At 36.8% G+C, this 17,798-nt stretch overlaps 1 protein-coding gene and 1 pseudogene across 2 annotated transcripts; one reads left to right on the top strand and one right to left on the bottom strand.

Annotated features, from left to right (window-relative positions):
* The first annotated feature begins 7,280 nt into the window (after window positions 1–7,280).
* LOC123902575 (protein WHAT'S THIS FACTOR 1 homolog, chloroplastic-like) lies at window positions 7,281–10,475 on the top strand. Of its 2 annotated transcripts, none has more exons than XM_045952340.1 (3): window positions 7,281–7,431; window positions 8,090–9,344; window positions 9,800–10,475. In XM_045952340.1, the coding sequence occupies exon 2, from the start codon at window positions 8,104–8,106 to the stop codon at window positions 9,283–9,285; it is 1,182 nt and encodes a 393-aa protein (XP_045808296.1). In that variant the 5' UTR covers window positions 7,281–7,431; window positions 8,090–8,103; the 3' UTR covers window positions 9,286–9,344; window positions 9,800–10,475. The 2 variants fall into 2 exon arrangements, with proteins under 2 accessions (XP_045808296.1, XP_045808297.1); XM_045952341.1 differs by having other exon boundaries at window positions 9,972–10,475.
* A 3,650-nt stretch (window positions 10,476–14,125) lies between these two features.
* Window positions 14,126–16,870, bottom strand: LOC123889944 (annotated as a pseudogene).
* Between the last annotated feature and the right edge of the window lie 928 nt (window positions 16,871–17,798).

A 17,798-nucleotide genomic window follows, 5' to 3' on the forward strand; every position in this document is an offset into this window, starting at 1 on the left:
AAGAATGGAGGGTGTTTTTGGGAATATATATAATGCATGGCCGAAATTTTACGTGATCATACTCATAGGACTTTAGTTTTGAATTTTGTTCGCATAAAATTGTAAAAAAACAAACAAATTTTTTTTTATACAAAATGGCTGCAGCTCAAAGGAAAGAGACTACATAGAGATAACTTTAGGGATAGTTATCCGCATAACATCAGCTAATAACAAAGAGTTCAGACTCGCATGACATTGCTCATACACTCACAAAACATTGCTCATATACTCGCATCCCCGGCTCATGATCACACCCCAGATTAACTTCCCAATTCATAGCAACTAAACGACGAATTTCCTAAATAATTCTCCAACCAACAACACTATCATCAGTGTCACATCGCATAAAAAAAACAAAAAAATTATAGGACTTGATGGTTTTTTTTTTTTTGGGAATTGCTTTTCACCACCTTAATTGCTCATAGTCCTTTCAAAAATTTCAAAATTGTCTTTAAAAATGTCTACTAGACACTAGTAGTTAAAATTTAGTGGAAAATCATCTTTTCTTCCCGCTAATGAACGTACAAAGTATCAATAATAATTAGCATTTCAATTATCAATTATTATTTTAGATTTGTATATCTGTCAAAAGTCAAATAGCTTAATTATTGGAGAAGATTGTTACCTTGATCCACTCCAAATTAGGTTATTATATCTGTATATATACACTACTTGTAAACTATCTCAAACATAATGAAAAATATAATTTCATCGTTTCTCTATATGGTATCAGTTGGAAAAGTTCCAGCCCTACCCTGCTAAAACAGAAACGTCGTTTTCTCCCTTGTGTCGTCACCCTCGCCTTCCATGGCTTCCGACAGCTCTCACTACATCGCCAATCCCCATGAACCATCCAAACCTCTTGCGTGCATCACTCTCGGCAGTGTCACCAAGCTTCTCCCTACCAATTACCCTAATATGCAACCCAGATGGATCGTTCCCTGCGCCGTCAGCAACGATCACCACCACTGCAACGCCTCCAGTGACAACAGAAAACCCTGCTTATCTAACATGGCGACGACAAGATCGCCTCATCTATGGCACCATCCTCACCACTCTCTCCGACGAAGTTGCTTCTCTGGTGTCTCGGACAAGGACCTCGCATGATCTCCGGACTCTCCTCAAGAATACCTATGCAAAAGCTTCCCGCAGCCATCTCAAACAACTCAAGGAACGTCTTCGGATGGCTTCCAAAGGCACTCAATCCATCACAACCTATATGAACTCTCTGAAGCAAACCGCAGATCTTCTTGCCTCACTCGGATCCCCTGTCTCGACTGAAGACATGACTGATCATGTTTTGCGTGGCCTTGATGATGGTTACAGAGCGATCATTGATGGAGTAAATGCAAGGGATACTCCAATTACCTTTGATGTTCTCCTTGAAAAGCTTCTAATCCAGGAACTCTCCATTGGTGATGCTCAAAGACAACCACCTGCTCCGATTACAGCCTTGAATGCTCAGGCTCGGTCTAACAACAACAGGCCTCGACCTGGTCACTTTTCTGCACCATCAAACCAACGCACCAGCAATCGCAAACCCTTTCTCGGCCGCTGTCAATGGTGTAATGTCAAGGGACATGTTTTATCCGACTGTTCACTCTTCAAGGAACAACATCCTGGTGTACCACCACCGCCCCGTGCCTCTCCGAATCACAGTGACCAGGCTCAAGCCTACACTGTTAGTGCTGGCCCATCTCAGACTGATTTTCTGGTTGATAGTGGAGCAACACATCACGTAACCAACGACCTTGCAAATCTGGCACATCACCATCCATACACCGGCCCTGACTCACTATTCATGGGTAATGGTTCAGGTTTAAACATCTCTCACTCTGGAACACTTTTAATTAATGATTTATCCTTGTCTAATGCTCTGTGTGTTCCTTCTATGAAACAACAAATTATTTATGTCTCTAAACTTACCAAACAAACTAACTCTGCTGTTGTTTTCTTGCCAAACTCTTTTTATGTCATGAATCTGCAGACACGCCAAACAACCCTTAAAGGCTCATGTGTGAATGAACTTTATCTCTGGCCTACCACCTCACCATCCGTCCACACCGTCCAAACGGAATCCTCTGCATCATGGCATCACAAGCTTGGACATCCTTCATCTTCCATTTTTAAATTTATTCAACAGCATTTTTCTTTAGGTTCAAATAAATTCCCGCAATCAGATTGTAATTCATGTCAAATTAGTAAAAGTCATAAACTTCCTTTTCATGAATCCACTCTTACATCAACTTTTCCATTAGACATAATTTTTTCAGATGTATGGACTTCTCCTGTCTTATCTGTTGATGGCCTTCGTTACTATTGTATGTTTGTTGATCATTTTACTCGCTATATATGGCTATATCCGATGAGACTAAAATCTGATGTGCAAAATATATTTCCCAAATTTAAGTCGCTAGTTGAAAATTTTTACAAACACAAAATCAAAATTTTATACACAGATAATGGTGGCGAATACATTGGACTTCGCCCCTTTTTAAGTACTCATGGTATAAGTCACCACACCACTCCACCCCATACACCTGAACACAATGGTATCTCTGAACGCCGGAACCGTCACATCGCCGAAACTGGCCTCTCCCTTCTTCACCACTCAGGCATGCCCCTCACCTACTGGCCTCACGCCATGACTACCGCAGCCTACCTCATCAATCGTCTTCCAACTCCTATTCTTAATCACAAATCACCCTATTCTAAATTGCTAAACATTAGTCCGAATTATCATAAATTAAAATGTTTTGGATGTTTGTGTTTTCCCTGGATTAAACCATATACTAACCATAAACTTGCCCCAAAGTTTGCTATATGTATTTTTGTAGGTTATTCAGCTGATCAACACGCGTATCTGTGTCTTGATCCCTCAACCGGACGAATTTACACCTCTCGCCATGTGAAGTTCGTCGAATCTGAATTTCCATTCCGCTCTCTGGTAACTCAATCAAACTCTCACATCGAACCACAAACAACTCCACTTCAACTCCCCGTCTTGCAACCCATCGCCCCACCCGCTGTTAGCACCAACCCCAACTCACCAAACAATTCATTTGTTGTCCCTCCCTCCTCATCCGTGACTCACTCACCAAACATGGCTCAATCATCCTCCTGCAATGAAATCACCAATCATAAACCAACCAACGACGTTCCCTCTCCCTCTATACACTTCTCACCGTCCCCGCCACCACAAACAACCATCCCCCCCAATGGCGGTGGGATCATCACCCGGTCCAAAAACAACATCGTCAAACCTCTTCACAAGCTCAACCTACATGTCCCCTTCCCCACCTATTGAACCCAGCACCATCACCCAAGCTCTTCGTGACCCAGACTGGCGTTACGCCATGCAAGCCGAATTTGATGCATTACATCACAACAACACTTGAGATCTTGTTAGCCGTTCCTCTGCTCAAAATTTGGTTGGTTGTAAATGGGTTTATCGAATTAAACGGAATCCGGATGGGTCAATTGATCGTTACAAAGCTCGATTAGTTGCCAAAGGTTTTCATCAACGTCCCGGTTGTGACTATACAGAAACATTCAGCCCTGTTGTTAAGCCGGTAACCATTCGGATCATCCTAACACTTGCAGTTCGTCAAGGGTGGTCTGTCCGTCAGCTTGATGTTAATAATGCATTTCTTCAAGGGACGCTCAAGGAGGAAGTATTCATGGTACAACCACCTGGCTTTGTTAACAAACACTTTCCTGATCATGTTTGTCGCCTAAAAAAGGCACTATATGGGTTAAAGCAGGCACCCCACGCTTGGTATACGGAACTTCGAGTATTTCTGCTCTCCATTGGTTTTGTCAATTCAACTGCCGATGCATCTTTGTTCATCAACCAGACACCACGCGCTACACTATACTTATTAGTATATGTCGATGATATCATTGTCATTGGGAGCTCCTCTGTTGAATTATCCAAACTCATTGCCACACTCGCTGCTTATTTCTCATTGAAAGATCTTGGCTATCTCAACTATTTCTTGGGTGTTGAAGTTATTCCTTCCGCTGCGGGTATGTTTCTCTCACAACGGAAATATATCACTGATCTACTACAAAAATCAGACATGGCAAATGCCAAACCCGCATCCACTCCGCTGACTGCAACTACTCAACTACTCAAGAACTCTGGTGATCCCTTGCCTTCGCCAACTGAGTACCGAGCACTAGTTGGAAGTCTTCAATACTTGAGTCTCACACGCCCAGACATTGCTTTCAGCACCAATAAACTTGCGCAGTTCATGCAGAACCCGAGCATGGTGCACTGGTTGGCACTCAAACGATTACTCCGCTATCTAGCTGGCTCTTGTGACAAAGGAATATTTATCTCAGCAACCGCTCCGCTGAATTTTCATGCCTACTCGGATGCGGACTGGGCGGGTGAATTTTCAGTTACCTGTTGTATATTGGCAACACTCCCATCTCTTGGAGTTCTCGCAAACAACGTTCGGTTGCTCGATCATCCACAGAAGCAGAGTATAAAGCCTTGGCTGACACTGCTAGTGAACTACTCTGGGTTCTCTCCCTATTTACAGAACTTGGTCACACTCCTACATCCAGTCCGGTTATCTATTGTGACAATCTCGGTGCCACACATCTAAGTGTTAATCCTGTCTTTCACTCTCGAATGAAGCATATAGCCTTAGCTTATCACTTTGTCCGTGAAAATGTTCAACGTGGCCAGTTTCGTGTGTCATTTGTCTCTACTAATGACCAGCTTGCTGATATTCTAACAAAGCCTCTGCTTCGCCCTCGGTTTGAGTTTTTACTATCCAAGTTGCACCTCTCTTCCAGATCATCCAACTTGCGGGAGGATATCAATAATAATTAGCATTTCAATTATCAATTATTATTTTAGATTTGTTACCTTGATTCACTCCAAATTAGGTTATTATATCTGTATATATACACTGCTTGTAAACTATCTCAAACATAATGAAAAATATAATTTCATCGTTTCTCTATACAAAGAAAGCCATTTAAATGTCATCTAAAGAGCCTTACTTTCTGAACGAACTATTCGGCCGGCGGTCGTGGGTTCAGGAAGCTCGAGAATCAGTCCTTTTTAGGTATCTTTCTCATAATGGGAGATAAAATTCGCTAAGCTAAAATGTACACCCCCAATTTATATTTTTAACACCTATCTGACTATATCTCTCGGTAGGTATCAATTTTAACACCTATTGAATTTTATCTCCACATATGTATGAAATCACTTTTGTTTTTACTGTTGTTGTATTGTTGATTGAATTTGTAGTGTTTGATAAAAATAAGGGTCTTGCTAATGAGTGCCCCGGGGCACTCTTTAAGCATTCCATTTAAAGAAACTTTTTATTCAAAAAGTTAAATACTACAATTTCCAATGCGTTGACTTTACGCATTCCGATAAAAATTCTATAAAAAGCTTACTATTTAAGGGCTTAAAGAGTGCCCGGGGGCACTATTTAGCATTTGCCTAAAAATAATGGTTAAATTAGTTTATAAATATAAAACAACATAAAAAATATCTTTAATTAATATTTAAAAGTTAAAAGTTATAAGCTCTTGAGAAAAAATATTATCAAACAATCCTTTTTTATCCTATAAATTTATAAGTTATACAAGTCACAAACTTAAAATGTGGTGTTGCCAAATAGAACATCTACTGCTTTGTAACATAATAATTCTATATTCACTTTTTTAATCATTGATTGTGACCGAGACACTTAGGTTCAACTTGGCAAGGCTAATAAGCTAGCTTATAGCTTTTAGCTTATAAGTTAAAAGCTCTGTTTGGTAACAGTTTTTAGAAACGAACTTATAGTATTTTACTAGTTTATAGCTTATTTTTCAAACGCTATGTGAAGTAGCTTATGAGCTTATAACTTATCATAGTTTCTTCCAATTTTACCCTTATCATCTTACTTGAAAAAAATAATTAAATATTAATTAAACATATCATTTTATATTTATAAACTAGTTCAACCGCTAATTTTACCAAATACTACAAATTCAACCAGCTAATTTATTCGCTATAAGCTAAAAACTAACTTATAAGTTAACCGTTATAAGTTGATCCGCTATAAACTAGTGTATCAGTTATCCGCTATTTTTTATCAAACAGAGCCTTATTAACATTTTTTATTTTTCCAAAAAGGAAGAGAAGAACATGTGTTTATGAAGAAAAAAAATCATAGTAAAAACACATGTGTGTTAGCCAAAAGGTTGAGTTTATGTGGTCTTTGAGTGAAACAAACATGGTTTGACATTGGTGGAAATGAAACTGAAGTTGCAAAACAAGGAAGTTTCTGAATTGAGGACAAGATAGTGAATGTCTTTGTTGTCACCATTTGTACTCTTTCCACCCCACTCCACGTACCTTTCTTTCTTGTTAAGTTTTCTTTTTGGTTAAGTATGTTCTTTTCCATAATGCCTCGTTTTCTTTTTTGGGGTCAAAATTTGTATCCTCAACAAAATTTAAATTGTATCTTTCACATCCATATTACATGAGATTTTATTTTGCCGCTGTAGCTACTTCTCGCTATACCTATTTCGCGCACCCTACATATTTTCATTTTTACCAGTCCGTTATAAGTAGTGGACGTTATAAAAATAAATTTTTTTGTAAATGTCGTCCACTACTTAAATAGCGGACGTTATAAAAAAATTAGTGGGGTGTTTTTGAGAGTATCCGCTATCTAAATAGCGGACATAGATATCTTGATAAATTTATAGAGCGCACAAAAAATTAGGTAGGATGCAAAAGAAATTGCAGACCCATTTAAGTTAAACTTTTGAGTTTTTCTTTTCATCCGTCCTAAATCTCTCGCGTCCTTTGAATCTTCAAATATACCCCTTGAAGTTCTGAAATTTAAATGTATATTTTACACGTTTAAGTTTTAGAATTTGAACATCTACATATTTGAAATTTCAGAATTTTACATTTTAGACTCTAAAATCTATTTTAAATTCTAAAACACAAATATAAACTCTACTTTTACCGATCGAGACAATCTATATCTATTGTTTTAAATGGTTTAAGCTATTTTTAAATATTTGTCACTCCTCATAATTTTTGCGGTTAGAACTTAAAAATTGAATTTGATATTTTTCTTTTTGGCTTTCACCACCAGTTTAATCTGGTTCGGGGGTCATGACATAAAATGGTTTCAGCCCCTCCTGATCGCAGTTGTGGGAATCGAACTGTGGTCCTCCCTACTAAGAGAGGCTTACGGTGCGAATAGAAAAATTCAAAACTTTTCATTTCTAATTCTATGAGCCCATTACATATCTGTGCGCATCTTTGTTCCGCCGCGAACCAGCGAGTCGCGTCGTGCCGTCGTCTCCTTTCGTTTCCGCCGTGACTCTCCTCTACTCGCGACTCTCCTTCAAGGAACAGTAAGTTCTTCTTCAGTCTCCACTGTGATTTCGTTCTTCTCCACTGCAATATGAACCTGTTCTTCTTCACTGTGATATTTTCTGCGAATCTTCGATATTGTTTCTTCTCCACTGTGATTTGTCTTTACTTTTCAGCTATTTGATTCAATTGAATTGATTTTTCTCCATATTGGATTGTTGTTGGATTGATTTTTTTTTTCTTGACTCCATTGTGGAACTGATGTTTTGCTTGACTTGAATTATGCAAACAAGGTATTTGTTGAAATGTTACAACACAATGAGTTTTGTTATCTTGGTTTTGAGTTGAACATGTTTTTCTAATGATTTTAACATGCTTGCAAGTAGTAGTATTTGTTGAGAATACATTATTTTCTTGTTTGGATGAGTAAAAATTAATATGAATAGGGCTTGCCTTTAAGGTGTTTAAAGGATTGATTTAATATGCATGCATTTAGCACGATTTAGATTGCATGGCTGGAATGGTGGAAATTGGCCATTAGTTTGGTGTTGTTAGATAGGCTAAATGGAATGTAACGTGCAACGTGTTTATGTTTATGTAGTATTGGCTATGACTAAGTGGTGTTATTGGATGAGTTTATGTATTAGTCAAAAATTGACAAAGTTATATCACTATGACTGATGTAATTCTTTCCTCTAGCTCTAACTCAAGACATGTTCTCCAAGAGAAAAATTCAAACTTCCTTCTGCAACTACCTCAACAACAATCTCAACCTTCATATTTACACAAGATCTATATCCAGTCTCAAAGTAGTATGGCGCAAGGACCCACTACTAGACCAAGCCATAGAACATGATAAACGCTTCAAGCAATGTGCCCGCGTCGTCAAAGAAGTTCTCAATGAACCAGGTCAAGTCATCCCTCTACGCTACCTCGAAAAACGCCGCGAAAGGATGCGACTCAAGGTTAAAGTTGAAACCTTTATGAATCAAAACCCTTTTTTATTCGATATCTATTACGATCGCATTAAACCCAAAACTGAACCCGTTAAATTTATCCGGGTCAGCGATCAGCTCCTTCAGTTTCTGGAGGAAGAGAAACAAATTTATAAGGAGAATGAACCGTTAATTGTTTCTAAGTTGTGTAAATTGTTGATGATGTCAAAGAATAAGGTTGTTAGTGCTGATAAATTGCTTCACGTGAAAAGGGAATTTGGTTTCCCTAATGATTTTTTGGTTGATTTGGTTCCTAGGTATCCAGAATATTTTAGGTTAACTGGTTTACCTGGGGAGGGAAAATCGTTTCTTGAATTGGTTAATTGGAACCCTGAGTTTGCAAAATCTGTTATTGAGAAAAGGGCTGAAGAGGAAAGTAGGCTTACTGGGATTAGGGTTAGGCCTAGTTTCAATGTAAAGCTTCCTCCGGGGTTTGTGTTGAAGAAGGAAATGAGGGAGTGGATTAGGGATTGGATGGAGCTTGATTATGTATCACCTTACGAGGATGTTTCACATTTGGAGCAAGCATCAAGAGAGATGGAGAAAAGGTCTGTTGGGGTGTTCCACGAATTGCTTTCTCTTTCGCTGTATAAGAGGGTTCCGGTGCCGATTCTTGGAAAGTTTTGCGAGGAATATAGGTTTTCGAATGCTTTTTCAAGCACTTTTACAAGGCATTCTGGTATATTCTATATGTCGTTGAAAGGTGGGATTGAAACTGCAATGCTGAGAGAAGCATATGAAGGGGATAAGTTGATTGACATTGATCCACTGCTTCAGATAAAAGAGAGATTTGCCGAGTTGCTTAAGGAGGGTTGGCGGCAAAGAGCGGAGCAGTTGAGGTTGAAACAAGAAAAAATTAAACAAGATATGGAACTTGTGGCCACAAGAGTTGCTGAATAATCATATGAAATCGGTGTGTGGATATATGAAGAGCGTTCAATTTGGAAACTTCTCACGAGGTAAAAGCTTGATCATTGCTGGGGAGTACATTACTCCTTACTTTTTATGATTGTTAATCTTCCAATGCATGAACTGTTTTAGGAATGATTGAATGGTAGCCTCTTAGTACCCTATTACTGAAAAGGGCTTCAGTAAAATGTTCTTGGCTTGGCTTTATTATTTCTAGAGATCAAAGTTTTTTGTCCATATTTATGTTGTTGAGACCAATTTCATGTATGTACTCTAGGGTAGAGCAGGATTGCTATTTAAAGTATACTCCCTTTTACTTGCATAGGTATTATTAAAGATCAACCTAATTTATTTATTTTAGGATTACCGATGAACCTAATTTTGAAATTACCGAATTCCAAGTATTGCCTTACATTCCTTGAAATGTTATAATTTAAATTTTAAGCGTAATTGAAGTTGTTGGAAGCTGAGTGCTAATTTATTTTCAACCAACTCTGTCTTGTAGGAATGCACTTCTATCATAAACTTGCCCATAACGATGAATTAGACTGTGTAACTATGCACTTTATCAACCTATGAAATAAATGCATGAAAAAATTACAGAAGTTAGACTAACAAAGGAGGTTGTGAATGGACTTAATTTGTGTTTGTCTAACTCCATGTGCTTTGGAATTTAGGAATTAAATGACATGGTTCTCCAAAATCCAAATAATCCTTTTGGCATCAGACCAATCCTGCATTGAAGTTCAAACATGAAAAATGCTGAATTTCTTTTGGAGACTACCTAATGTTGGATTTCCTCTTATAACTCGAAGTGAAAGAAACACATACACGTCTGAAATGATGGAAGCAATGAGCTGCATTGTTGGATGATTACATCCAAATTATCTTAGAGCAGCAATGAAGTATTTGCTTTTGGAAACGCGGGAAACAAGTCGAGCAAAGGTGTAAATAGATTAAAATTGTCATCGTACCACTACCATGAATGTTAATTTAATAATAAAACTTATGTAGCCATCTGATGTCTTGCTGTTTGAAGGTTCTAAATTTTTTACAATTTGTTATTATGAGCTGGTATGTATTATCAATGAGAAATGTTTTTTTTTGACAGACACATACACCGTATATTTTCCAACCTTTAAATTGTTTTTCCTCTCCTTGCCTTTGGGTGTTTGTTCTCACTACTCAGAACTGATGTCCACACTCAATAGATTATTGTGTCTGAGATGTAGGTTTAGAAATAGTGTGTCCAAATAACGCAATTGATTATCAATATTGATTTTACAATAGAGTAAAGTTAGAAATCCTTGTGCCTGACCAAGTCAATCGCTGTTGAAGTTATTGGAACGTTTTATGTCGAAGTACTCTGCAGTCCGCACTTTGACTATGCAGAGTCAACATGAAATTTGTATCATCAAAACTTTGTTTGTATGGTTACTGTTGATAGGATGCGATGCTGTGAGCAGCAGAAATAAAATAAAGACCTGTTTTTTAAAGGCGACAATTTTTATTTTTATTTTTATTTTTTTCATTGGATATTTGTGTTTCTTTCACTCTTTATGGTCTAATATATGAGACTTTTTGCTTGAAAGGTCCTTCAGTTGGTTTCCACTCATGTAAACATACTTGTTATTAATTTTCACTTTTGCACATTGTTAAAAAGAGTTGTTGAAAACATTGTTCAGGAACAATGTTGGTGACTTGAACCCTCATTTAGAATAGTTTGTGCTTACCTACAAAGTCATCACACAAAATGGATGAGAAATGCAAGCAGCAGGGCCTAACCTCTTTCTCTTGGTAGTTGCATTTTATATATTAGTAATTCACTTCACAAACAACTTACTGGAAACAGTTTGATGATTTTGCAACTATTTAAGCAATTCTACTTCTAAGGAGCCAATGTGCACTTTAAGCTTTCAAATGTATTAGCATAAGAGGAAGAAACTAGAGAGACACAATATGAAGAGATTCAATATTTTTAATTCATTAACTTTGGTTCTCACATTTCTTGCATTTGTGCTGAAAATTTCGAGCCAAATCCAGCCACCGGAAATTCATCTACCACCACCATCTCTTCGCCCGCTTTGTGCACCTCAACTAGCACTGGTAAGCTACGCATGTGGAATGATACCTTTCACTCCACGAACACCGCCTTCTGCAATCCTATCTTCACCCTCTCCTCCACCCCCTAACAACAACGAGGGACACCAGAGTCACCACCACGGGCACGACCACAAACATAGACACGAAAATACCAAAGAAGAAGATAATTGTTGCAGGTGGGCTAAAGAAATGGACAACCGATGTGTGTGTGAGATTTTACTTAGGTTGCCTCCTTTCCTCACAAGACCTTTGCATCAATACACAGTCGTCATTGGAGAATCTTGTAATGTCACTTACTCGTGTGGTGGACCAATATGATGGGCAAAATTACAAAGGGTGATGCTACCTAAGTGGAAAAGAATCTGATGTTGTGTTTGGTATTATGGGTTGAAGTTATGGTTATCTTTTATGATTCCTAGCCTTGTTATTTAGCTAGCTGTTGTTCAATGTTTGACTTGATTTTCAATTGTTGTTTTGTTTGGTCAGAGGTTGGAAAAACAAAGTGAGCTGTAGCACTCACACACATAAAAAAAAAATTGATAGTTGTATGTTTAAGTTGTAGCATGGTGGAAGTATATTTATTTATTTATATAAAAAACTATATTTACTCAGTGAAATTCATATTTAATATGGAGCATATGGACATAACAAGAACTACAATGTCATTTTAGGCTTTTCTTAACAAAGTCTAAATATCACTATACTATCAAATTTCGTAGCAAAACATGTGAAAGCTAATGTGGAGTTTTAATTAGAAAATACTACGTCCGTTTATTGGGTTTGGCGGAATACACACGAACACGATGTTAGTGAATGGTGTAGTTTATTACAGTAAACGGAGAAGATATTAGCAACGCACATCATCGTTAAACCACAAAGATATTAGCTAAAGGAAAATGCTGAAAGGCACGAGAGTTGTTGTCGTGAAAATCCCGCGATTGGCATCCTGATGGGGCCACTCTCTTAAATTCATCTATAGACAAAAATGCCCAAATTAACCCTAAATTGTTCACCGCAAAATACTTCTCTGCGTTCCTTCACCCTCCTTCCTTACAATCAACTACGCCATCGCCATCGCCATCGCCATCGTTCCACAACCGTGAGGATCGAAATCGAAATCGCCATCGCCATCGTTCCACCGGAATTATTCACTGACATACTCTCCTTCTTACCGGTTCCATCTCTTCTCCGTTCCGATCGACTTCAAAATCACTTCGTTCCTTAATCGATAGCATCAACTTCATCAACCTTCATCTCAGAAACTCTTTCAATTTCAATTTAAGCTTAATCCTTTGTCACAATTCTGATCTCTATCAAATCGATTTCTCTAACCTAACCACCGCCGTTCAACTCAACCACCCTCTCATGTGTTACAGTAACCGTATAACTCTCTTCAGCTCAGTAACAGTATACCACTCTCTTCTTTTTGTCTGCCTTTGATATCCTCTGATTTTTATAGGTGATGGAGTTCGTCTACAAGTCACTTGCTGCAAAACTCATTGTTGGCACTTGGCATTATAAGCTAAATTGAACTTGGTGTGTTGGATTAAGTGTTAGATTAGATTCTGTGAAACTGGTTTTTTTAGGATCTTGTTAGAAGTGTTTGTGTAGCTTAGTTGGTTGATTGAGAGTTGTTGTTTCCAAGTGTGTGTTTGGATTCTGTTTTGTTACTCCTGCTGTATTATGCAGGTTCTGTTTGTTGCCTTGCCTTTATACTCAAGGTTTTATTCTAATAAAGTTGTTTCCAAATAAAAAAAGAAGTAAATATAGTTATAATAAGCTTGGTTGTTTTGCAATGTGCAGTAGGGTGATTGTGTGAAACGGAAACAATGGAGATAGAGATAAAAGAACAATAATAACAACAATAAAGGCAACAATAGAGATGAACCGGCCGCAATAGATATAAAGAATCGATGACATTGATGAATTAGTGTTTACTGTTGACAATGGCTGCTGTTTTGTAGCATGTATGGTTGTGTTTTGCAGGTTTTCCATGAATAGCAGTCTAGCACTCTAGCAGGTTAAAATTGCAAGGGAAGGAGTTAAATAGGTAGCAACCATTAATAAACTACTACTCAAGATCAAAATGGTGCACAATTGCTAAACAAAGACGGAGTGCTATGCTGATATGTGCGACTAGAGAGTCAACCGCAGAATAATTTCGGTTAAAATACTTCGTCAACAAGGAATTGGCATTGAAGGCAGATGGAGTGAATCACAATTTAGATGCAAGTGATATAGAGGCATAATTGTAAAAAGTTATATTACATTGTTAATGTATGTACATTGTTGTCATATTTGAATATTGAATATATTGGAAGATTGAATATATTGAAGATTGATGCTTTCAGAAATCAAGTTTCAATATGATTGGTAATCTGTGTTTCAAAATCAATTACATAAAAATGATCGGAATTAAAAAATCCATGGTATTAAAGCCATAAAATGCTTTAAAACATAAATGAGGTCTAGTAACATTAAGCCAAAATGATGCCAAAATCAAAACTAAACCATTCAATAATAAAGCTACACAAGCAGTTCATCCTGACAAACTCAGCCACAGCCTGCAACTTACATACTGCCCCACAATAGAGAAAATGCAAATATGCAGGAAAATTACACAGTTGAAATAGTAGGACTTCCCCTACATTATGAATTCAATTTTTACCCTCTTCACACATGCCTGGGAGCACCCCAACATGAATAAAACTCACACATCTCCACTGCATCATGATAATGGGCGATCATTTATATGATGTTGTGCCTGCAAAAAGAGCACATGAATGAAATAATTAGTGACTTGTATTAAAATTGAAATAGGAGTATATTAAAACTTGACGATATTGCGAAAAAAAAAATCAATACCTGTAAAAGTTCTGAATACGAAATATTACTGTTTATGCTTTGAGAATAGTTTGGAGCCTAAAACAATTATATCTTGAATGAGTATTTTCATAACATAAATTTATTTGTACAATTATAATTGAGGAGTTTTCTATATCTATTTTCACCTGATTAGCATCATCAATATATTTTTGATTTGGATTGAAGGGAGCTAAAATTTTATTTACTTGAATGCTCTCTTGTGTGCCAATCACATTAAGATCAATGCTCTGAGATGTAGAAAAATCTTCATAATCTTGAGCTTTAGATATACTAGGTCCCTGCCATAAAAAATGAAATTAGACATACATTTTATTATGTGTAAGTAGAGAAAATAATTAAACTTGAAAATTTCAAGATTACCTCTTCTTGACTTTGATAATTGTTGCTTTTTTTGTTTCTTTTTTGAGTTTTCTTTCCAACAAGCTTCTTTTTTACAACCTGATCAACCTTAGAAGCCTTCCTTTTGAAAGGAGGACGCCCTTTACATCGAGCCTCTTTAGGGTCAAGAATTTTATTCCTCTGCTTTTGAACCAAACTATCTCTTTCAATAACCTCTGGAGGACTTTGTTTACATGTCAACTCAATTTTCAAGTCTTTGATCCAATTCATTACTTTCAATAGATCATCTTCAGTTTGTATCCCCAAAGAAGCAACTTCGTAAAAGGCATCACAAGCTTTACTAACACGCTGCAACTCTTCATTTCCGGCTAACTGATCAAAACTACATTTTATAAGTGTATGCCTCCTCTTAATATCCTTCCTCCACCTTGGCAATATATAAGAAGATGGCACTGACTCAGTTTTACCCGTGAGATTAAGAACACAAAGGATATGTCTGCATAAAATACCTTTAAACTCAAATAAACAACATGTACAATGTATTTCAAAGTCCTTCTCATTGAATGATACCATGAACATTATGTTTTTAACTTTATCAAATACTTTTTTACTTTCTGTAACACAAAATGTTGAACTTAAACCCTCTATTCTCTCAAAGGAAGCACGACAGTACATCATAGCACCAACTTCTGCTTGAAACTCTTTGAATTTTGCATTGGTAAATGCCTTTTGGAATTGTGACTCAAATCCATAAAAACTTATACAAGCAATAATTCTATTGAACGAATGGAAATCAGCCAAGTTTTCCTTTTCAATTTTATCTTTTAATGCATTATCATATTGTTCAACAAATTGCTTCAATGTTGTCTTTGAGTTCACATACCCGTCAAAAAATGAGTTCATACTTTCACTTCGTTGTGTAGTTGACATTCCAGCCCAAAATGTGTCTCTCACATACACGGGAGCCCAACGATGTCGCTCATCAAACAACCCTTTCAACCAATCATGATCATGCAATTCATAACTTTCAATCATTTTTTCCCACTTCTCCATGAAATCACTTATGCTCGATGAATCATATACAGCATCATGCAAAAGTATTTTGATAGACTCATAATCAGAGTGTCTACCCAATTTTTCTGGAACCTTTTTCATTATATGCCACAAGCACCACCGATGACGAGCTTTTGGAAAGACAACCTCAATTGCATTCTTCATTGCTCTATCCCGATCAGTAATTATGGCATTTGGTGCACGCCCATTCATACATGCTAACCATGTAGTGAACAACCAAGTAAAAGTTTCAGTATCTTCATTCGACAATAGGGCACAACCTAACAAAATTGATTGACCATGATGATTTACTCCAACAAAAGGAGCAAAAGGCATGTCATATTTATTAGTTAAATAAGTGGTGTCAAATGTTATTACTTCACCAAAATACTCATAAGCAGCTCTACATCTGGCATCTGCCCAAAATACATTTCTTAAATGACTTGAGTCATCAACATCCATTACATAAAAAAAATGACTATTTTTTCTTTGCATTCCAACAAAATAGTTTCGAATAGCTTCAGCATCTCCTATCCCAAGTCGAAGTCTCCTTAATTTGTCTATGTAGTTTCTACAATCTTTTTCCCCAAAGGTAAGATTATCATACCCATTCGCTTGAACAACCATAGACCGAAAATTTCTGCTTACATTTATCCCAGCTCGATCATTAAGCTCCAACCTTCTTTTTATATGAGGATCTAGATTCTTGTTGCATCTAAAATATCTTGATTTGCTTGGGCTTAATTCATGATTATGCTCAAGAGAAACTCTTGAAATTGTAACTGTTCCATCTAAAGACACACACATTTACTCTAGCCTTACATTGTGATTTTGTGATAGGATTTGGCTTTAAAAGGTTTTTTGAATTACTCACGTAGCTTCTTGCACGACTACATCCTAGAGTAAAGTATCTTTTTCCATCATCTCCATTTTTTGAACTGATTTTACTAACTCCAAAACCCATACACCTAGCATAATTCTTGTAATATTTGGTAACTTCTTCTTGAGAACTAAATATCATTCCAACCTTAGGCTCTTCATCTTCATTTGTGTTACCACTCTCTTCTAATTTATCATCACAAGTTTCATTTATGTGACCACTCTCTTCCAATTTATCATCACAAATTTCATTTATATGACTAGTCTCTTCTTCATCACAAGATGTAATCCTTTTCTCCACTAATAATGCAACCATTTTTAAAAGAAAGAAACTTAAATTAATCAACTAATTATAACTGAAGGCAACAAGATTATTCTAGCTAGTAATATAAGGAAAAGTAACAAAGATAAATTATACTCACTGTTGAATTGAACGAAATGCAGAGTAGTTGCAGTGTTGGTATGGAGAGGTTATTATGCGGCGAGAACCACAATGATGACAACAACGAGAACGACGACAACGGCGTCAGAGGCTTCAATGGAGACAACCAGAATGAAGATAGACAGCAATAAAAACAACGACAACCGCAACAATAGATATATCGAGTTGATGATAGTGAATTAAACTGTCAATAATGGTTGATGGCGGCAAGTCCTAACAGTGCGCGCTTTTTATTTATTTTATTTTCATATTAATTTATTAATAAAGGAAACTGGTGGCAAGTGGTAACGCACGTGTTCGTGCAATTTCGTGGGGTGCCTGTCGCACCATATAGCACGGCTGTTAGCTAAATTCTATTAGTTGGTTATTTATCTTCATCTTTTTATATGCAACTTTTTCAGCTTGGTACATCACCATTAGTGTATTACTATTGAAATATTGCAAAAAAGCTCATTCTTACTTAACAAAATAAACTCTCTTTTTGTAGGGACTAGGGAGGTTGTGGCATTTGTTACTTCACTTTTTTTCCTTCATCAGTATAAAGAAGTTGTTATAATATAAGTATATTTGTAAACAATAACAACACAAACAATATGACCCTTCGTAATAGTGAAAAGGAAAGAATAAAAATAGTGTCCTTAACTGTTAACTCCTTATAGTAGTATCTCTTTTCCTATACATGAGTGGCACACCATATATCGAGTGCGCTTTAAAACAAAGGTAGTAGCTATTTATGGTATTGGATACATCATCATTATTTAGAAAGCTTTATAAGGGACATATATGCGGAGACATGATCGAT

This window comes from Trifolium pratense, linkage group LG1 (genome assembly GCF_020283565.1).
Source record: "Trifolium pratense cultivar HEN17-A07 linkage group LG1, ARS_RC_1.1, whole genome shotgun sequence".
Classification (NCBI taxonomy): Eukaryota; Viridiplantae; Streptophyta; class Magnoliopsida; order Fabales; family Fabaceae; genus Trifolium; species Trifolium pratense.